This window comes from Mus caroli, unplaced genomic scaffold, assembly GCF_978045245.1.
Source record: "Mus caroli unplaced genomic scaffold, Mus_caroli_1 scaffold_3, whole genome shotgun sequence".
Classification (NCBI taxonomy): Eukaryota; Metazoa; Chordata; class Mammalia; order Rodentia; family Muridae; genus Mus; species Mus caroli.
The window spans coordinates 26,702,220-26,725,652 of NW_028227258.1; the positions used below are offsets into that span (position 1 = coordinate 26,702,220).

Here is a 23,433-nt window from a genome sequence, read left to right on the forward strand (position 1 = left end):
CAATCTAGCACTGATTAATTATCACAGAGTAGGCTATAATTGAATAGCTGATGAATTAGTGGTGGGAAAATCCAAGTTAGAAGCAGCCATAATTAACAAATATGACATTTAGGAACATTTTAGTTGTTCATAAAGGCCTACATTTACTAGTTTCTACCTCATAATTAGTTAAAAGCCCTTAATTTATAAGGGGGGTTTTTAAGCCTATTAAATCTTTGTTCAATACACTTTACATACCTAATTACCTAAATATTACTGCTCTTATCTAGTGGTCTCTAATTAAGAATTAATATACTGGTAAAGCCAGTTGCCACCACACAGTATCATTACCCAAAGCCTCCAATGAAGCAAAGCTTATGACTTAGGTGATCTGCATGCAAAGGACAAGGAAGGCTTTTGCTACTTCAATCTCTTCAGCCAAAATGCACTGCTCTATGCAGATGACTTGAGGGACAACTGACTGGGACAGCAGAGCACAAAGAGGAGATTCGAGCAGACAGCCATGGACTGGGAACATGGAGACAATTTGAACCCAGAATTTAAGAAGTAAACTAGAAGATTTTAATAGCCTCTGACTTAAATGACCCAGCTCCGCACCCACTAAAAAGAAGCTAACTTCAATAGCATTATTTCATTTTAGGCTTCTCAAAGGTCTTGACATGTTTTGTTGCTACATATTTCAGAACCTCGGTAAGCGATCTTATGATATGCACATGATTAAAAGACACCTTGGATCCTGTCTCCTTACCGATTCAACCAATGATCTTGCTTCCTCCATAGTGCAGTGGAAAGGGCTATCGCAGATGTGCACATTCACACTGCAGAAGAAAAAGGATGTTAGTTAACAGCTGGAAATGACCAACTCCAAACGCTGCAGGGGTGATGACGTCAGCTAACACAGGGGGAAATGACCAACCCCAACGCTGCAGGGGTGATGACGTCAGCCTACACAGCGGGGGTGGGTGTGTGGGGGGGTGGGTGTGTGGGAATGACCAGCCCCAAATGCTGCAGGGGTGACGACATCAGCCAAGGAAGAGAGAATGGAGCAAATGTGGATCAGGACCAGGAGCACTAATGTGCACGCAAATAGGGAAGAAGGCCCTCCACTGCATCCTCCGCAATCACAACAGGTTTGCAAGGATGCAATATCAAACAGTTCCTGGTGTAGACATAAACATCCCAAACACATCTAACCTAACGTAAGAACCAAATCCAATACAGAGTGGGACGGTGTAGGGACTTCTCCTGTACAGAATAAGCACTGGTACTGGAATGGTTCTCTCTCTCTCTCCCTCTCCTCCCTCTCCCCTCTCCCCTCTCCCCTCTCCCCTCTCCCTCTCTCTTAAGGAGAATCAGAAAGTAGGACATGAAAACTTCCCTAAGGAAGGCAGAGCACCAGCCTCATCGGCTTAGTCTCCAATCAGTAAGGGCATGGGAACTCGTGTTCGTCCTAATTTGGGAGACCTGGAAGCACGCCACCGCTGCGCAGGCGCCGCTCCTCAGGTGACAGCAGAGGCCACTATCACTCTTACATACAGTAAGGCCAATTTCTAAAAGTTTCAAAGAAAAGCTGATGGGTTGAAATGGGTGTAGATAACACTATAGGAGAAGGGAGCTATTTTTAATAGTCACTTTTTTAATCAAAGGAAAAAGTGACAATGATCGTCTCCTAAGAAATAAATGGGGCAGCCGCAGACACTCGTTTTCTTTCAAAGGACCTATCAGCTGCATGTGAGCTTCGAGACTGCATTGTAAAACATGTTTGGAGCCGGGCAGTGGTGGTGCACGCCTTTAATTCCAGCACTTGGGAGGCAGAGACAGGAGGATTTCTGAGTTCGAGGCCAGCCTGGTGTACAGAGTGAGTTCCAGGACAGCCAGGGCTATACAGAGAAACCCTGTCTCAAAAAACCAAAAAACCAAAAAACCAAAAAAAAAAAAAAAAAAAAAAAAAAAAAAAAAAAAAAAACCCAAAAATACCAAAAACCATGTTCGGAGTCTGTGGTGAGAAGCCTGTCCAGTGTGTGTGTGTTGCTCAGCATCCGTGAGTCTGTAACCAGCAGGTTCCCATCCTGCTAGCATCATTAATGCAGTGTAGAATTCAGCTTCATTTTTGCCACAAACAATATTTAATTTATGAATTGCCTGTAGATTTTTAGCTAACATCATGATTTACGTAGGTGTGTGTGTGAATGCTTTGCCACAGCACGCACATGAAGGTCAGAGGACAGCCTTCAGAAAGGCACTTCTCTCCTTCAGCCAGACGAGGAACTGAACTCAGGTCATCAGGCTTGTTGGCAAGTGCCTTTACCTGCTCAGCCATTTCGCTGGTCCAGACCTTTTCTTATTTGTTTAGTTTGGTTTTTTGAGGCAGCCCTTGCTATGTGCCCCATGGTAGACCTGAACTTACAATCCCCCTTCCTCAGCCTCTCCTGCTCTGGGACTCCAGGGGTGCACACGGCACCGGCTCTCTGTGTAAAGGCTTGATGAGAAGTGCCAGCCAATTCTAAGTTATAACTTCTTTATGTTTTCTTGTCTCCAAAGCTCATGTCTGAATAGCTTGAAAACTGAGACAGATAGAGTCTGAAGCCAGCTGTGTCTCTAATGAGAGTAAAAATATTAAGAAGGCTAAAGAGATGGCTCAGCCAGCAGCTAAGAGCACAGGGGCTGCTCTTCCAGAGGACCAGGGTTCCATTCACAGCACCTCTAATGAGGCTCACAACTACCTATAACTCCAGTTCCACCGGATCCACACCCTCTTCTGGACTCGGCGGGCAATGCACACATATGGTGCAGAGACATGCAGTCCAAACACCCTTACACATAAAAAATAAGAGAACAATAAAAACTTAAAGCACAGGCAACAGGCAAAACAACTGGATACTGCAAGGGCTTAAGTGCCCGTCCTCCAGAGACACATGATGTGGGATAAGTCCGTTCTACCTCGTCACTGCTGAGCAAAGGCAGGCGGGAACATGGCAGCTTCCATAATTAGGACTGCCAAGCAAAAAGCACACGATCCGACTACACCTAAACTTCACATGAGCCTTTTTGTAATGCGCACTATCAAACTACACCTAAACTTCACGTGAGCCTTTTTGTTTTCCAAAAATAAAAATGAACACACATGATTTTGAAAACCAACTGTTCTAAAATTCAAAATGAGCTGTATGCAGTTTTAATCTGTTGAATCTGATAATCTTATTTCTAATCTAACCCCCTTCCTACAGCAAAGGCAGATACAGACGGCAGCACTAGAAAGAACAGTATTAAATCCAGCATTAGGACATTTTAAAATACTGAGTTTTTAAAAAAAAAATTCAACTAAATATTTTGACAGTATATTCCAGTACACGCCAGCTGGCTCTGTCGCCTTTTCCCTTTGGGTTACCGTTAGTCACAGGTCAGTATGGAATTTAGCCAATAATAATAATAATAATAATAATAATATATATATATAATAATATATCAGCTCGACCCGTGGTTCTCAGCCTCCCTAATGCTGTGGCTTTAACACAGCAGCTCCTCATGTTGTGCTGATCCTCAGCCATAAAATTGTGTTGTTACTACTTTGTCACTGTAATTTTGCTACTGTTATAGATCATCATGCAAGTACCTGTGTTTTCGTACGGTCGTAGGCGACCCCAGTGAAGGGGTTGGCTAGGGCCCAGGTTGAGAACTGCTGGTCTAGAGGATAAGGACATGTATGCGCATGCACATGTGTATGTGTCTTTGTTCCTCTACCAGGATTTTCTACAGCACTTTGTACTTGGACTGCCTGAATGTATAGCATGTGTTACTGAACGGCCCATGCTTCTTTGGCTGGGTTTGGCGGTGTGGACCTGTAATCCCGCCCACTGTAATCCCATCTACTGGGGAGGCTGAGGGAGGGGGGCAAGCTCAAGTCCTGCATGCACAGCGCTGAGAAGCTCAAGGCCGACATGGACGAAATAGTAAATCTCTGTCTCAAAACGAAAAGTTTATCCAATGCGGATTTATATTCATTTTCAAGTTCAAAATTTATACTGTGTGTCAAGGACTTCTCTGCACGCTGGAAGTGAAACACAGAGCCAATGAGTTCTCTACATAACTTGCAATCTCCAGATCTTTCAGCTCTCAAACTGACAACAGCCTGTGGGAGAAGCTGATAACAACTAAATGGCTGGACTAGGGTGCTGGTACCTACGGCGAAAAATGTGATTGAAAATAGCACAAGAGAGAGAGTGTGTGTGTGTGTGTATGTGTGTGTGTGTTTTACTTTTAAGGTACTGAACTTTTTTGTTCTAAATTTATCAAGTCCTAGCATTATAAAACTAACTGAATAAAGAGTTTATAAATGTTGTACAGTACATGCCCAGTGTCAGGGACTGAGCCAAGGAGACACACATTGCAGTTAAAAATCACCAATATCAAAAATGCTGTACACACCAAACACAAATCATATTTAGAATTTAAAAAGACATGTTAAAATAGATAACATCACAAAACCACAGATTAGATAAGAAAGAAATGATTGCCTGAAAATAACAGATACAAAAGAAAAGTTATAGTGTCAAGAATATAGAATTTTAATCCATGGAAAACTGTTGTCTTCAAGTCAAATAAAGCTCACGGTCATGACAGTGTCAAAGTCAGTGCCCCGGGGTACAAGCTGTCGAAGCTTTTTACTTAAAAGTGACACAACCAAGAAGAACCAGGGAGACCATACAGGATGTGAGGCTGCTGTGTCTGGAATCATGACTCTTAGAGTTTGTAGAAGAAAATGCTATAGGAGGGTAAATATATACAGACCTAGATAGAGATGGTACTATTGACTGGCATATAAAACACCATGTCTGTGTGTGTGTGTATGTGCACGCACATGCAGCCACTTGTGCATTTACTCCTGTGCCTGGATGTCAGGTGCAGAGGTGCATGCATGCCACAGTACATGTGTAGAGGCCAATGCACAACTCTGTGCAGCTGGTCCTCTCCCTCTACTCTTACAGAGGTCCAGGGGATTAAAATTTGGTAGCCAGGCTTACAGAGCAGCACTGTTGTCTGCCAGCACTGCACTGCACCACAAGAAGACGCTCTGTGACTCAAATGCACCTTCCTTGTGGAAGTGAAAAACCACACAAAACAAAATAACTTCAAGACATAGATAACTTGGGATAATTGAAAATATGTTTCTTTGATCAAAACTACCTTCTTATTCCATCTTTGCACCTATCACAAGATATTATCTATCATTAAACATTTGTTAACTTATAAACAAATGTCAGTATATCTTATTGAGACAGAAATCATTTGATAGAAATGAACCACTTTGGATTCCTAGCTGTCAGTGACAGCTACCACTAAAGAGATGTTCTGAAATTTTTATGTGAAAAAGAATTGGCCTCCCTTCTTTGAAACTCTGGGACGTAAGCACTTAGGAAACTTGAGTTTAGCAGAAACGGACAGTAAATTAACATTGTATCTGCAGGAGAGACGCGTTCTTACCAGCTGATCGCTCCCTTGTCACATTTCTTCATAACCATCTCTTTCCAACGTTCATGTGCAGAGTTAATAACTTCAAGGGCGAAAGCCTAGTTTCAACCAAAAACAGACAGGGCAAGTCAGGACCTAGTTCCAACCAAAGCAGTGTCCTGCCCACACGAACCATGAAGCGCGTGAGCTCTGCAACTGGGCAAACGGGTGGAAAAGCTTCCTTAGTCACCAGCTGAGACACAGGTGTTGACTCACCTTCACTCAGCCTCAATCTCCTCCTCAGAGACATAGCACAGAGTGAGGCTGGGGTGCTATCTATGTAAAGGGCAGAAGACAAATGAAAGCCTGTGGGTCAAATATGGACTGCCACCCTTCTTTGGCCATGGATGCTTTTGTGGAGCAATGGCAGTGTTGAGATGTTAGGAAGCCACACTGTGTGTTGCAATCTGACCTGTACAGACACAGTTTGCCCATCTTGGATCTAAACCATAGAGCTAGTAATGAATAATAAAATGATGCACTGCTGTGCTTAGCCTAGCCCAAGATCTGGGAGGGAGAACACACACGTTTATCTCAGCATTGCATGCCTGCATACAGTCTGTGATTTTGGACAATTCACTGTCTAAAAGCACTGCCCCAACTTTTTCTTGGAACTAATTCTAAAATATCTAAAATTGCATAATCAGTAATGAACAAACATTTGGCTAGGTGAATATGTAGTAGTATTATATAATAAAAACCTTTACTCAAAGGAGAAAATTATTTTTACTTATTTTTTCAAGATTAGTTTATGTGTATGTGTGTGCATCTGAGATTGTTCATGGGCATGGTCTGTGTGCAGGAGCCCTGGAGGTTAGAAGAGGGTATCAGATGCCCTTGAAGATGAGTTACAGGGAGATGTGGCCCACTATGTAGATGCTGGAAGCCAAACCTGAGCCCTCTGCCGAAGCAGTGAGGCCTCTGAACCAGTGAGCCATCTCTCCAGGCACAAGAAAATAACTGCTTATCTTTCCCCACTAAATGTTGTTTCTTCTCTTTACAGAGAAGCCTTATTTATTAAATAATTCATACTAGCTTTATGCTCTTCAATTGCAACTAATAATTATCATATCAAAGAAATAATCTTGGGCTCTGAGATTGAATCATAATGAGAAATTAACCTGTGAAATAAAGTTCTCTCAAGTCCACAGATGAGAAAGAGAGAATGGTGGCTCTGGGTACTGTCTTAGATAGGGGATAAGAAATGGAAGTTATTACATGAATAATACAGGGAAGGTGTCTTTGACAAAATTATTCAGATAATTCTGTTTGTAATAAATTCTAGTACCTGCTTAATGAAATGGGCTGGCAAACTTTAGAATTAAAAAATTGGTGCCATTTTTAAACCACGCAAAAGAGGCACAATTAAATGTTTTTGAGTTGGGCTCTGTACTTTAATGGCAATCGTAAAAAGCAATACATGAAATGATTGGTGTTACAAGAATGATCTAATCACCATACAGAAAAGAACTAATGTCTATTAAAGCTTCCAGACCACAGAAGACTACTGACTCTGTAAATTTACAACTTGCCAAGCTACCTTTGAGACGATAAAGAACTCTGTGTGTGTGTGTGTGTGTGTGTGAGAGAGAGAGAGAGAGAGAGAGAGAGAGAGAGAGAGAGAGAGAGAGAAATGATAGAAAAAATTTACTTCAAAAATTTCAAACACTGCATTTTAAGACAAGTCTAAAATACTTTTTATATTTTAAAACTCTGAACAAAGCCCTTGTGACATGAAGGATCCTTTTAATGAGCCCTTTAAGAAAACCCTGAGTCCAGCAATCAATCTTGCGGAGAAATACTTGCTGTCAGTTTTAAGCTTTCATTAAATGCATTGTTTCACTTGCAGAACACACTTCCTGTGCCCACTTAGAAGTTGGTTAAGAGTGTGCAATTTATTTAGTGGTTAGTTACAGCTTTAAAAAAATATTCTGTATTTTAGACTCTGTAAGTCAGCTCTTTGGCTGATTTTCTCCATTTGTGTCATAGTAGATTAGAAATATTCTTATGGAAGCTTTGTGGCATTCTAATGGAAAAATCCTTTACCAGTAAGACAATTCAAGACTTCTCTTCAATTGTTAAGCAACTTCACTCAGTCGCTGTAAGGTTTAGACAGGAGGGAACACTGGAGGGATTTACATTAAGGGAAAACAGCCTCCTCAAACTAGGAAACGACGCGTTTTTCTTCATACATAATTTGCAAAGTTAAAACTAACTCCAAGGCCGGGCGTGGTGGCGCACGCCTTTAATCCCAGCACTCGGGAGGCAGAGGCAGGAGGATTTCTGAGTTCGAGGCCAGCCTGGTCTACAAAGTGAGTTCCAGGACAGCAAGGACCATACAGAGAAACCCTGTTTCGAAAAACCAAAAAAAAAAAAAAAAAAGAAAGAAAACTAACTCCAAAATTCCTTCACTTTCTGGGATGAGTTATCAGTAGATTAGCTCTGTTGCCTCACTTAAATATTCATAAAAAATGAATGCTAACCCCCTTGAATAGAGACATCAATAGAGAGCATTCTGCCTTCCCTCTGTGCTATGAGCACTCACATGAGATCATCTTAGGGAAGCATGCGCTGCCAAACATCAAGAGGTGTGCACTCAAATACATCCTCATCTTTACCTTGTTTTTGAATTCTCCATTAAAAGCAAACTTGTTTTCTGGTTTTCCATCTGGTACCTTATAGAGTCTAAACCAATTGAGAGTGGCTTCCAGGTAACCTGGTTTGAACTTCTTAACATCATCAATATCTGAGAGGGAAGAAACAAAAACATCCTGTTAAAAAATCATTGACACAGCACTACAGTTAGCCCTGGTCTGAGGCAGCCAGGAAATGTGGGGCCTAGTTCAGTTTACACCGTAACCAATTGTGCTGGCAATAGCTGACATGTCTCATGTCACATGCAGACTTTTATTTCCCTATGTAAAATACTGTTCCTTCATTCTACAGACATTTACTGAGACCCTTCAGCACTTGGGTTTCTTTGGTTTGGTTTGGTTTGGTTTGGTTTGGTTTTTTCAAGACAGAGATTCTCTGGCTGTCCTGGAACACTATTTGTAGATCAGGCTAGCCTTGAACTCAGAGATGCCTCCCTAGTACTGGGATAAAAGGTGAGCGCCACCACACCAAGCTTAGATACAGGATTCTTTCTGTCTGGAAGTTCCCAGGGCTACATAAGAGAGGAAGTGGGCAGATAAAGTACAAGGAGGTTGTCACAGATAGACACAGGATGGGAATATCAGGTAAGAGAGGGAAAGAGCGACCCAGAGGAGTCCAGTGAGTAGCCAGGCAGGAGCGGAGAAGGCCAAAGGAACAGCATTTGGGAAGCCAGGGAGTAAGCCACGGATAATAACACACAGGTCAGGAGGGTGTGTGAAGATGGGGCGGAGAAGGAGGACACATAGAAGGACACAAAGAAGCAAGCACATACCATGACAAGGATTTGCCTCATCTGACAGGTAACGGGAGTGGTTAAACTAGTAAAATCACAGTTTCAGGACTCATGTGGTTCTTTTTTGTTGTTTGTTTGAAATACTAGTCTAGAACTTAAGAAAACAAATGAGAGCAGTACCCAGAAGGCAGCGCACTGACAATAGACGGGAAAGGCGATGTGAAGTGTTATCGGGTATTTAATGAACTCTTACTATGTGTCATGTTGTTTAAAGCTGTGAGAGCTGACATATGTACAGGAGCACGCATGCCAGAAGCTGTCCTGGCTGACACTGCAGGGAGAAGCCGACAGCAAAGAAACAAATGTTCAGGGGCAAAAGCCCCATAAAGAAAATGAAGCCAAATAAAGAAGGCAGTGGTGAGTCTGAGGGGCGGGGTGTGGGGTGGGGGCAGTGGTGCGTCCGAGGGGCCAGGTGCAGGGTGGGGGCAGTGGTGGGTCCGAGGGGCGGGGTGGGGGTGGGGTGTAAATCAGGCAGGACCGGAATGGTACACAATGATTATCCTAACTCAGCCATGGTTTCCAGTGTTTACTTTTAATGACACACACTGGAATATACTGGAAGTAAAATGACTGCATTTCAGTTGATTAAACCCTTGTTCAAAGAGGTCCGCAGGGAAGCAGCCTTTCTAATAATCAATTTAGAAGTATAATAAATACTTGCCAATATACTGTAACTAAAGGAGAAGTTTAGAACCATTCCGAGATGTACAATATATCATAGCAAATAACAAACAGACGTGATAAACCTGAAAAATTAGACAGCTATAACTAAAAAACATGGGTGACACACAGGCAGGGAGAGCCCAGAAACTACTTGGTGTCAAGTCTTGCCGAAGCCCCGCCCTGTCACGTGTCTCTGCTCCTACAAACACGCATTGCTCCCTTACTTGCTCACACTTGCCCCCTGCTTGGTACACAGGGAGAGGTTGAACACCTCCAGAGCTGGGAGCTTCTTGTAAGCGAGATGGACCTGGTGGGGTAGAGGCCAGGGCAAGAGAGAACTTCGGTTTTCCTCCAGCACTCTTCTTCTTAAAGTCTGAGATGATACTAAGGGCTACACATCTAGCCAAAACATTTTGAAACAAACAGCATCAAGGTTTGAATTAACCAAAGGGGGTGGGGTGGGCAGAGAGAGACTTGCTTGAAAGCGAGTGCAGGTCACAGTTAATGTAAGAAATCGCAGCACCTCCTGAGCCTTTGTAACCGATGGCAGATGCTCTAAGACAGGGAATCCCACACAGCCCACCCTTTCAGCAAGGCCCATTCCGCCCAGCCCTGGGTTACAGACTCCTAAGCTCTTCACCTAATACAGTATTGTTTCCTCCCCAAATTCTGTTTATCTTCATATTTTTCTGCTCATCTGAGAGGTTCTTTCTAAGGTGGATTTTCCATTGTCATTTTCTTATATTCCCTATATTCTCAAAAAGCATCCCTGTAAACTGATTAAGTCCGGGTTTTTCCAATTTCATGCTATATTATTCGATTGGAAAAATATCTTAGTATACAAATGTTGAACTAAAAATGTACTTTAATTTCCAAAATAATTTCTTATACTTCAGTCTGATGGATGACTTTATCCCTGGACCACACCCAATCACTGTTTCTTGTTTTTTTTTTTTTTTTTTTATTCCACTGTATAAAACATTTGATTATCTTTGCCTAACATTTGATTATCTTTACCTAACACATCAATTTCAAAGAGAGAAGAAGCTAATTATCTAATACACTTTCCAGGCAAGGGAGCTCTTTGCTCAGAACTTATGGAGGGGACCTTTAAGATACCATCGATTAAAAATGTCAAACATTTAATAATGCCAAAAACAAGTACAAATCTCCAGCAGAGGCTAAACCTGCCAATTCTCAATTAATTACATCCCTGGGGGAAACAGCTGCATCTTCATAAACAACACAAAGCTCAGACAAAATCAGAAGCACGCAATTTCAACATTTTTAAGACCTCAGTAGTAAATGTCCAACCAGAAATCCAGCTCAATGAATGATTTTTCTGAAGGTCTGAAACACTGTACTTAAAATTGATAAGCAGAGCCACAGAACATATTTATGTTAAACATAAGGAAACTGTAGCGAAGAGGGCCTGACAGGTTTGCTGAGATGTGTGATGCAAGTGAACTATAAATCAGAACCAGGAGATGTTCAACTCTTAACCTGCTTTTCTTCTTGTTGCATAGATACACTGTCCAGCCAAAGGTGTCAGAGACAAACACAGCTGTGTTTACACGTTTTCTTCGCCATGGCAAAACATGAACAGGAACTACTGTTCCCCATGGTGGTTTAGGAGTTTAGCTCGGTGGCATTGTGCCCACCCATAATGTCTAACCACTGCCACTGTCCATCTGTAGGCCGGCTCTGTCCGGTACATTTTTATAATTTATGCTATTTTAAAGAAAAGTAGCAATTTTCTAGCTCCCATTTATTCCCACTCTTAGGGCTATATATGAAAGTTTATAATGTGAACAATTATGCCATTTACTGCAAAGATGAACCGCTCCAACAATAAGCACAGAGAACCTGGAAGTGCTTATTTATAAAAGCAAGCTGCATCTCAGTTTCTCTGCTAGGCCAATCAAGCCCTCCAATTGGACCACTTATCACCTTACCGGTGTAAATAGCAAAGACTCTGCACTGGGTACAATAGCCACACGGTAGTGTGTGCTAAGTCTGGTGGAACGTTCTACAGGGAAGCACACATCACTCCTACCAGCAGTTGGGTTTTATCTTTGCCAAGTATCAGGAGTCTTCCTTCCTAAGGCATTCTGCAATGGTTACCTGCAGCTGTAGTTAGGGATTTAACTAAGCATTTAATGTAAGCAGGTTAATGTATTAATAGAAAAGTGTTGGCTTCTGTGAAATTATGTTTGAATGTTCTGAAAAAAATCCAATAAAACTGGTGACTAAAAACATCTGTCATCAATTTAGGGCTCGTAATAAATGAGAGAAAAACTAAACATCTCTCGTGCACGCAGACTGCTGAGCTAGTGGTGTGGGAAAAGTAGAAATCAAGTTCTTCAGTGAGCTCTTTCTAAAAGATTATTTTTGTCCTTTCATTTTACATATGTGAGTGTCTACCAACATGCACACCTCATGCATGCCTGGTGCCTGTGGACACAAGCAGAGGCTCCATGGAACCGGGGTTACAAATGCTTGTGAGCTCCCACGTGGGGGCTGGAAATCAAAGCATGGTCCCCTTAAACAATAGCCAGTGCTCATAAACACTGAGCCACCTCTCCAGCCCCTTCAGAGGAGTCTTAAATGAACTGCAGGAACAACTATTCAGAGTTCTGCGATTTGTTTTTCAGGGGAGATGGAGAAAGGAGAAATACCTTGCAGTCGAAGTGTGCTTTAAGATCTGAGAACGGGGGAAGAGTAAAGTCCTGGGCTAGAACTCAGTGAACAGTGGGCCATGAGAGGTGAGAAGGTCAGCCACACACTTGCCATGCACAACTCTTAGGGTCACACTGAGATTTTGGCTTTTATGTTGAAATGGTTCAGGGCAGAGCACACGTGTAAGAGGAAGACCCTGCCATTGCCAGGCGGAAAAACAATCACCCTGCACAGAGTAAAAGCCGAAGCAAGGGTCCCAGTAAGAGTCTTAGGCTGGGCGTGGTGGTCCAGTGCAGGCTTTAATCTCAGCTCTTGTGAGGCAGAGGATCTCTGTGAGCTTGAGGCTGGCCTGGTCTACATAGTAGGTTCCTACACAGCTAGGACTATGTAGAGAGAGCCTGTTTCAAAAATATAAAGTGGGAGCATGGATGAGATAGAAAAGAGAAAGAGATGGAGAGACAGACAGACAGACAGAGGCACACACAGAGAGACAGAAAGAGAGTTAAAAGAATGTCTGTACTCATTGAAGAAAGAAATTGAAGAAGATATCAGAAGATGAAAAGATCTTCCATGCTCATGGATAGGTAGGATTAATATAGTCAAAATAGCATCCTACCCCCCTCCCCCCAAAAAAAGGACAATAGGAAAAAGCATCTTCAACAAATGGCACTGGTCAAACTGGATGGCTGCATGTAAAAGAATGCACAGAGGTCCATATCTACCACCCTGCACAGAACTCAACTCCACATGGATCAAGGACCTCAACATAAAGACTGATATTCCAGGTATGATAGAAGAGAAAGCTGGGAATAGTTTTGAACTCATTGGCACAGGAAAAGACTTTCTGAGCAGATCAGCTATAGATCAGGCTCTAAGATCAACATGAAACCGAAAAGTTTCTCTGTGGCAAAAGACTTTATCATTTGGAGAAAGTGGAAGCCTAAATAATGGGCTTTTATATCTGATAGAGGGCTAATATCTAAAATACATTTTTAAAAAACCCTCTAAAACCAAACCAGACATAAAAGAATCAAGTAACCCAACTATAAAATGGTGTACAGACCTAAATGGAGTTCTGAGAGATGAAAAAGGCTGAGAAACGCTTAATGAAATGTTCAATACCCTTAGTCAGTAGGGAAATACGCATCAAAATCACACCATCCCACACCAGTCAGAATGGCCAAGATACAGAACAAGCACACAGAGGAAGGGAAAACACTCCCATTGCCACTATGGAAATCAGTGGTGGGTCCTCAGGACGCTGGGACTTGATCTTCCAGAGCCAGCTATACTACTCTTGGGCACTCACCCAAAGGACTCTACTCCCTAACACAGTTCAGTGTTCACTGCCGCTGTATTCATAAGAGCCTGAAACTGGAAATAGACTATATATCTGTCAGTGGATGAATGGATGAAGAAAATGTGGTATATTTTACACAATGAAATTTGCAGGTAAATGGAGGGACTGGGGGGACAAAATCCTCCTGAGTGACGTAACCCAGACCCAAAAGACATATATGGTATGTAGTCACTTATACGTAGATGCTAGCTATTAAGTTTTCGCTAAGCAAGTTACAATCCACAGAACCACAGTGGTTAATTATGTAGCGAGTGAGGGGCTGGGTGGGAGGGAGGGATCCCCCTAGGAAGGGGAACTAAGATAGACAGAGTCAAATATCAAAGAGGGAAGAAGAAAAAGGCCACAGTTTTAAGTAATGATCTGAAACAAAGAAAAGAAAAAAGAGTTACCCAAGTGTTCTCTCTTTTTTTTTTTTTTTTTTCTTTTTCTGTTTTGGGATCAGGCATTCCTAGTTAGCCCTAACTGTTCTGAAACTCACAATGTAAAACAAGCTGGTCTCAAACTCACACACATGGTGCCACCTGAGTGCTGAGATTAAAGGTGTGTGCCAACATGCCTATAACGTTTTGGAACAGTAATGATTATCAGTCTGAGGGAAAAAAAAACCATTTTATTTTTATTTTTTCCAAGACAAGGTTTCCTCTGTAGCCCAGCTATCCTGGAATTAGCTCTATAGACCAGGTTGGCCTCAAACTCACAGAAATCTGCCTGCCTCTGCTACTCAAGTGCGGGGATTAAAGGTCACCAGGGTCCTGCAAAATAATACTTTCAAAACACAAATGGCTACTGACTTATTAGAAACAGCAGAGAGAAGGAAACAAAGAGAAAGAGATAGGGAAGAGGGGAGGAAGAGATGTGTTTATGGAACTTAAAAAACAAAACTTTTAGCTCAAAATACTATATCCAGTGAAACTATAGTTCCAAAATAAAAGAAAGTGCAATTTCAGATACATGAAGATGAAGACAGTGTGCACCACAGCCCTGGGCTATGAGAAGCTCTGGCATGTTTACACGGAAGGGAAATGAGGTCAAGATGGGGACTTGGACCTGGGGAATCTTCTGGAAGGGAGTAAGTAAGTGGCTACGGAAATGAAAACTCTGTGAATATAAAACAATCCTTATATGGGTGCATGTGTGTGGAGTCTACAAAATTTTATTTATTTATTTTATTTATTTATTTATTTTTTTGGTTTTTCGAGACAGGGTTTCTCTGTGTAGCCCAGCTGTCCTGGAACTCACTCTGTAGACCAGGCTGGCCTCGAACTCAGAGATCCACCTGCCTCTGCCTCCCAAGTGCTGGGATTAAAGGCATGCGCCACAACGCCCGGCTTAGTCTACGAAATTTTAACAGGTATTTTATTATTTTAAAAACCACGTAACATGCTCTTCCATACACTGGTGGAAAGGCACTGGTACAGTCTTCTAATAGCCGCCTACAATGCTACACTTATAATTACATCTGATTTAATGATCCTATTCCCGAGTATTTCCTTATAGGAAGTGAAAACATATTCCCATCAAAACTTCAATACTCGTATCAGCTCCAAATTGGGAATCTGAATGTCCACTCTGCAATGCAAGTACAGTGTACTGGCGCACACCACAGGGCTCTTACGGTGGTGGAAGGGAACACACTCCTCACTCCTCTGCCCAACGTACAACTCTCCAGAACATGAATGAGAACAAAAAGTCACATTCTACAGGCCATATTTCATATCACAAGACACCTGGATAGCGCTCTGATCTTGAGCCGCTCTGATGCACATTCCAGAGAAGGCTATCAGTCAGAAAGGAGAACAATATTTACTCCAGGGTTAGGATAGGAAGACAGGACTCATTGGCTATACACAGACAAGAGGGAGTTTGTGGATGACAGAAGCCTTTGGTATCAGGACAAACATATACAGTTGTCAGAACTCCTTAAACTCTGTATTTAAAGTGCACTAAAGTGACTGTATGTACAGCTATGGAGTGCTAGGGAAGTAGCTCAGCTAGAAGTGTCCGTTCGGTCACCTAGTATGGACAAGCCCTGAGTCTGAGTCTTATGAACTGGGTGTGGTACTGCACATCCACGATCCCAGCATTTACAAGGGGGAAGCCAGAGGATCAGAAGTTCAAGGTCATCTGCGGCTACAGAGCAAGCCTGAGGTTACCTGGGGCACATGGGACCTGTCTCAAGTAATCAGACAAAGTAAATGAAAGGCCTACTCTTCAGGGGATTCACAGTTTACACAGGTGGACACACAGAAACAAACCATAAACATGTGAGATCAAATGTTTAACAGAATGCTGTTTGTGGGGAAAGGATTACATTTGCCTTAGACAATCAAAGTCACTTGGAGGAGAGATGACATTTAGACTGGCTCTTGAACGCTAAAGCACATTTGAGTGATGGAGATGTATCTGCAAAGCCACCAATGTACAGAAGAGCCTGGCATACGTAGGAGGTGGGGGTGCCAGGTGACAGGGAGCCCGGTTTACAGAGTAAATGTCAGGAAACAGTGGAAAGTACTAGATGACTTTTACAGAGGGAGAGAATCCAGATGTCTTTGTAAAGAATGAGTGTGGGGAGGTTTTCTACCCTCCTATAAAGTAATATTTCTCTAAAATGTTTGGTAAACAATGAAGAAGATAAATTTTGGTTTCAGGATGCGGAGACCAGAGAAATGTTTAATACCGCTCCACCTGAAAAGAAAGATATGGGTGTTTAAGGGAATGCAAAAGCAAGAATAGATCCGAGATACCTCTGAGATTAAAATGAGAAAATCGGCAATAGAATATATGTTGGCAACTTAGCAACGACATGTAGCTGACTATGATTAAAATGGCACAAATATAAAAATAAAGTGTATTCTCCTGACACTAAAGAGCTATAATCATTTAAAATGTCAAAACTGAGTGTTTTTCTCCTGTTGAAATAAATGAAAATACACCTATTTTGAAGATGTTTCCAGATTTCACTCAAAAATGTTCATTTTTGAAACACATATAAATTAAGACATTTAGTGCGTACACTGTGCTGGACAGTGCACAGAGTTCAGCACAAAATGTTACTCCCAATCTTATTCTTTTTTTTTTTTTTCTTCCGAGACAGGGTTTCTCTATGTAGCCCTGGCTATCCTGGAACTCACTCTGTAGACCAGGCTGGTCTCGAACTCAGAAATCCGCCTGCCTCTGCTTCCCAAGTGCTGGGATTAAAGGTGTGGGCCACCACTGCCCGGCCTTACCCCTCATTCTTACCACCTAGGAGCCACCCATACTTACGCAGAGTATAGAAGGGAAACCCTGCGGCTTTTATTAGGATTATTCACGACAAACCTTAACACAAGGAAAGGAAGGCATATATCCCACTGAGGAATTTTTATATTTAGATAAAACCTGGTAATAAGTGTAAAGCTATCTATCTTTGCTTCTATTATGTAAAAGAAAGGCGGTTGGGGATAACCACACTATGACACAGAGCCAGCCAGTACCTAGCACCCCCTGCACCTTCTGCACCACAAGGTGGGTCCTACTCAGGCTATGACTTTCCATAGCTGTCCCTGCTTTCTCAGAACCTCGGAAGACTCTCATGTCTCCAGGTTGGTCTAGGCTCTGTCTCATGCGCATGCGCTTGGGAGCACCGCCATCACTGCGTTCATTTTGTTCTCCACGCTCCTCCCTGCCCCACAAAATCTACTCTTACCAACTCGGACCTACACTAAACAATATACTTACCACATGGAAATGGAAATCAAGACAATATTCTGTAAGTCGCTGTATACATCTAAATATATTAGAAAGCAATCTCAATAGGAGTAAATAGATTATTTTTCTAAAATATAGATATTCATTATTAGTAGTTAATAAGAAACTCTGTATGGACCCCCACCCCTAATTAAATCTATACCCTGGCCTTGTATAAAGAAATGTAGATACTTTTCTAATGTAATTTTATTTGAAGCATATTGCAAAAAGTTGCTACAAGGACAGACAGGCATGGTGTCAAAACTGCCTCTGAACCTCCAGTGCTAATCCTTAAGAGTCTTCCTAAGAGATAAGAAGTGTGCTGTGTTCCCAAGACATCTGTCTCATGGTCCCATGGTTGGATCTGTAATTCTAAATGTGTGCAGGTGTGAAACCATCTCAGCGAATACCATCAATGTAACTGCTATACTGCTAATAATTATGGTAACAAACTTTCCTTTAGCAATGACACTCAAGATTGCCGTTTGCTTACAGAGGAAGTCAGGTGAAAGGTATTGCTAGGAAAGGAACTTAGAAACCTCCATCAGGGGTCAAGGATAAGAGGGCGGCAACCTACAACTCAACTGTAGAATGGCTCTAGGGCTTTGGGGGTTGTATGACTTTTCCAAGGAAATGGGAACCTTTTAGAACTCATACCTCCCCCATGTTACACAGCATAGGAATGTGACTACAGCCCTAAAGCCTACAGGGGTCAAGGTTCAAAAAAGAAGCAAGAGACTTCCAGTGATTAGTTCCTAATGCTATACACCACACCCTCTCCGCACACACCCACGCCTCTAAACCATTAATGAAATCAAAGGACAGACATCAAAAGAGCTCCCTCTCTCTAGCAGACTTCTAATTACCACCAGTTCACTACTGCCTCAGGGGGAAAGGTCTCCACTCTCCCAAAGTTACAAGAACACTTGACTAACTTGATACTTTAGAAGAGCAAGGAGTGAAGATCCTGGTCTGGAACCACACTGGATTTGAATGGCTGAAGCTTTATTTAGTTACGTTACTGTTACCCTCCCCTCACCTAGCATCTTAAAAAAGGCAGTGGGGGTGGGGGGAGCACATCTTGGTTGAAGTTGTGTAGTGATAAATAGATAGCTCTAGAGGCATCTGGCACGGTTCCTAGACACAAGGCAATGTGCCGAATACACTAGAGCTCTAGGAATACAAGAGTGATGGATGCGCTGTCTGTCCCTTCTGAGCCCACGAAAGCTAACACTAACAGTCTGCCTCTGGCTACAGCAGTCAGCAGAGACATCCTGCCTTAGGCTGCCATTAAATCCTCTCCTTCCCACCTACATCCTTCCCTCCCTCCCCACCTCCCTACCTCTATCACCCCTTCCTTTACTTTGTTTTCCAATGACAATATTAAGTTATACTCTGGGAAGAAGAAAACCAAGCACATGACAATTTAATTATCTTTTAAAATGGTAGGGGCACTAGACATGTTTACACATACGAAGTGAAATTATAGCCAAACTGACACACTTTCTACATGTTATTTCCTGTCCTGGAAGACAATAAAAGAACATATGAAGTCTATTTGATGTTTAAATGTTCATAATTGAACCTTCAAATTCTACATTTGAAACACTTAAAAACTTTGGTAATTTCAGTTTCTGCTCCAAACTTTGTCTCTGTATCTTCCTCCCATGGGTATTTTGACCTTCCCCCCCTTCTAAGGAACAAAGTATCCACACTGTGGTCTTCCTTCTTCTTGAGCTCCATGTGGTCTATGAATTGTAAAGTTTGGAGCAGAAACTGAAGGAAATGTTATCCAGTGACTGTCTCACCTGGGGATCCATCCCATATACAGCTACCAAATCCAGACACTATTATGGATGCCAACAAGTGCTTGCTGACAGGAGCCTGATATAGCTGTCTCCTGAGAGGCTCTGCCAGTGCCTGACAAACAGAGAAGTGGAGGCTCACAGTCATCCATTGAACTGAACACAGGGTCCCCAATGGAGGAATTAGAGAACAGACCCAAGGAGCCAAAGGGGTTTGCAGCCCCATGGGAAGAACAACAATATGAACTAACCAGTACCCCCAGAGCTCCCAGGGGCTAAACCACCCACCAAAGAGTACACAAGGAGGGACTCAAGGCTTCAACCACATTTGTAGCAGAGGATGGCCTTGTGGGACATCAATGAGAGGAGAGGCTCTTGGTCCTGTGAAGGCTCGATGCCCCAGTATAGGGGAATGCCAGGGCCAGGAAGCAGGAGTGGGAGGGTTGGAGAGCAGGGGGAGAGGGGATGGGAGAGGGGGCTCTCAAAGGGGAAATGAGGAAAGGGGATAAAATTTAAAATGTAAATAAAGGAAATATCTAATTTTAAAAAATAAAAAAAAAAAAACCCTCTGATAACTAACTTTAGGACAGTTTGATGCTGGCCTTTGAAAAGGTTCCAGCCTCCTAATGTAAAAGGAGTCCATCATAGCTCGGCTGATGTAACGTACTCATCTCAAATTGGCTAAAATCAATGTCACTGTTCTGATTTTTAAGCTTTGGTTCGTAAGCTTTCACTTTAAAAGTATGAAATCACCTGAGAGGCAAAGTTTTTACAGGACATAAGACAGCAGTTTTCATTTAGCTCGAGACAAAACCGGAAGAAACGGCCGGCTGCCAAGTTTGCAAATCCCCATTACCTGCCCCACTGAGGTCCTCAGGCAGTTAATCAAACCAAAGAAGAGTGACAGGAGCCCCTCCAGTCTTCTTAAAACGCTCCAGCTTGGTTATTTCTTAACCTGGTGCGATTATCTCTAATGGCCCAGCCATCTCCAGTGCAGTTAGGTGCCTGGGAGTCTTATTAACTCTTTCAGACCATTAGGGCACCATTATGAAGCATTAAAGACTAAAAACTAATTACAGTTGACTAAAAGGTATCAGTGCTTCCCAAGTGTTAATGAGCCAAAGGGGGAGGGGCAATTTTCTAACTGGGTATTTCATTTCAAACTTTATTTAGCTTTTAAAAGATTTCAAGCCGGGCGTGGTGGCGCACGCCTTTAATCCCAGCACTCGGGAGGCAGAGGCAGGCAGATTTCTGAGTTCGAGGCCAGCCTGGTCTACAAAGTGAGTTCCAGGACAGCCAGAGCTATACAGAGAAACCCTGTCTCAAAAAACCAAAAAAAAAAAAAAAAAAAAGATTTCAGTGTCCAATACAGTTACAGAATGTGAAACTTGATAGAAATGTTGATTTTTAAAAATGTTTTGAGACAAGCTCCCACTGGGTAGTTCATGCTGTCCTGAACTACTGATGGTCTCTTGTGTCAGCCTCCCCAGTGCTGGGCTTATAGATGTAAACTACTATGCCCAGATATTAAAGTTAAGATTACAGAAATCCAGCCAGGAACAGGATATTTTGCAACTGAGAAACATATTTTCTCATGCAATGGCTCAGAGCCATTTCAGCTCAGTTGTGTCAAAGTTGGACACTATACCTTACCAAAGTCTGCACATGTTTTCAATGGGAAACAATAAAAGAAGCAATGTCATTACAAGCAAAATAACTCCAGAATATCCTTGAAAAGCCTACAGGTATGTCTATATTAATACAGTAAGAGATATATAGGTTAGTATGCTGTGGTCATGATGTGACCTACTTTAAATTGTTCTGTGCTGTATGGCTGCTTCTTGGCCAAAGTGAAGCCATTTATAGTGCAGTATTTGGCTCCACTGTGAGAGCCAGGGCTAAGACAAATGACTCTTCCATCATTCTCTGGCAGGAAATCCCCCAGTGCCTGTCCAACACACAGCACAGGGCATAGACTGGTAACTGAATTACATCAATATAAGTGCTACTGACTGGTCAGCTCTGGAATCACACAAGCAATGCTAATCAGAGGCTGTATTTATACATTTATATATAAAATATGTTTGTGTTATGTGTAGATATATAAACGCATATACATATTATATATAATAATTAAATAAAAAGAAGCCATGCAGCAGTGATCTGAAGAGTTGGAGGGGAGGAAATGATGTAATTATATTTCAATTTTTAAAAACTGCAAAAGAAATATATATACATACATATATATAAGTACTACCTGTGAACTTATCAATATAAATGAAGATTACACAGGCAAATGTAGACAGTATTTGACAGTTCTCCAAAGAGGATACAAGCCTGGCCAATAAATATATGAAAAAAATGTTCAATATCCTTAACCATCAGGGAAATAAATGCAGTTAAACCTGCATTGATGGCTTAGTAGGTGAAGTGCCTCCCACAGTAGCACGAGGACCTGAGGACTGAGCCTGAGAACTCCCACGAAAGTCAGGGCGATGTGTCTCTGTAACCCCAGGCAGGCAGATCTCTGGGCACCACTGACCAGCCAGACCAGCCAATCCATAAGCCCCAGGTTCACCATTAGATGCTCACCATTAGATTAGTGAATAAGAAAATGAGGTACCTACACAATGGACCATTGCTCAGCTGTAAAAACTAAGACCACGAAAGTTTGTATGTCATTAGATAGAACTGAAAATACTATACTTAGTGAGGTCACCCAGACCAGAACACAGCTCTGCATGTTTTCTCTCAAGTGGTGATCCTGGCTTCTAAGCTTTAGTTTTATGTGTTTAACCTGGAGCACAAGTGGGAGCCAGGCAGGTAGAGACGGGTCGTTGGGTGTGTCTGAGGTATACACTGCAGGGCCATTGGGTGTGTCAGAGGTATACTCTTCAGGGCCATTGGGTGTGTCTGAGGTATACACTGCAGGGCCATTGGGTGTGTCTGAGGTATACTCTGCAGGGTCATTGGGTGTGTCTGAGGTATACACTGCAGGGCCATTGGGTGTGTCTGAGGTATACTCTGCAGGGCCATTGGGTGTGTCTGAGGTATACACTGCAGGGTCGTTGGGTGTGTCTGAGGTATACATTGCAGAAGAAGAGTTGATTATAGGTAAAATCAAAGTAGTGAGGTCAAATACTGAGGGCAGCAAGACTCAGGAAGGGAAGGGCTCGGGAGGAGAGGAGAAACAGGGAGGATTCACTTAAAGGAGGAGCACACGAAGAAGGTCTATGGAGACCCACTATCTCTCCACTCAAAAAATGTAATCAGAGGTGCAGTTGAATACGTGGGAAGAGAGAGAGGACACTAGGTGCTAAGTATTACATGGGGGAGGCGGCAGTGTGGTAGGAAGAAGAGGAATAGGTGGGTTAGCCATACTAACGCTCTCTGTAAATGATGTAGGGAAACCCACCAGCTAGTGAGCTAATTTAAAACGTAATTAGGTTAACAGTGCCATTTCTAAAAGACGTGGGTTGTTAAATTAAAAAATCTCAGAATAAGGCATTCTCCCATTATGAGGGTCAGGGTGGCCCCAGCGTGTGGGGAAGAGGACCGTACCAACAAACTTGGTAAGGTTGAATGGGTTCAGAGACCTTGGCACCCAGACACCCCTCACAGGACAGTAGGCATCTCCCTGCTTGCTACCAGATTCCTGGCCTGGAACATGTGACCATACTCCCCACCAATGGTCACGCAGGTCAGAAAAGAGTTCTCTATGCTAATGAGGTATCTAGATGAGCCCTGACGGTTTGGCCAATAAACTTCCCTTCCAGACACTCCTTCCTACAGAAGGTATTTAATCTCTGGTCCACCCTGAGGATGTGGTATGCACCCATTTTCCACAATGAACAGTCACTAAGTGGAATGGATCAGCATGGGCTGTCTCTCTCATCAAGAACCTCGGTAGGGAGCATGGAGAAAGCCTTCGTCTACAGAGCCTTATCATCTCCCTCTCCCACGGAAGGGTCCTCTGTGGTCCTAGACATGGCTGAGCTAGGCTAGAGTTCTTTTTCCCCCCGCTGCCCATCGTGATCCACTGCCCATGGGCCCCCTCTGTTCCGATTCCCCTTGAGATTTCCTGCAGCATGTTTCTCACTCGGGCTGAGACCTACATTTTAGGCTACGCTTTCCCACCCCCTGAGTGGTGTATAGAAGCTTCCCACAAGCCCGGCACCTGATGGCGGCATCGGTAAAACAGGCTAGTGTCTCCCATTTGCCTGCCCAAGTGGTGTTCCCACACC

General features: G+C 42.7%; 1 protein-coding gene across 4 annotated transcripts in view; it reads right to left on the bottom strand.

Moving 5' to 3' along the window:
• The window catches only part of Ppa2 (inorganic pyrophosphatase 2), an 83,994-nt gene that overhangs the window by 14,785 nt on the left and 45,776 nt on the right, over positions 1-23,433 (bottom strand). For all 4 annotated transcript variants that reach the window (XM_085835510.1, XM_085835509.1, XM_021158332.3 and 1 more), the window contains 3 exons: positions 8,127-8,254; positions 5,482-5,567; positions 749-818 (listed from right to left, as the gene is read on the bottom strand). In XM_085835510.1, the coding sequence (XP_085691636.1) occupies positions 749-818; positions 5,482-5,567; positions 8,127-8,254 (284 nt within the window). The remainder of the gene's footprint in view (positions 1-748; positions 819-5,481; positions 5,568-8,126; positions 8,255-23,433) is intronic.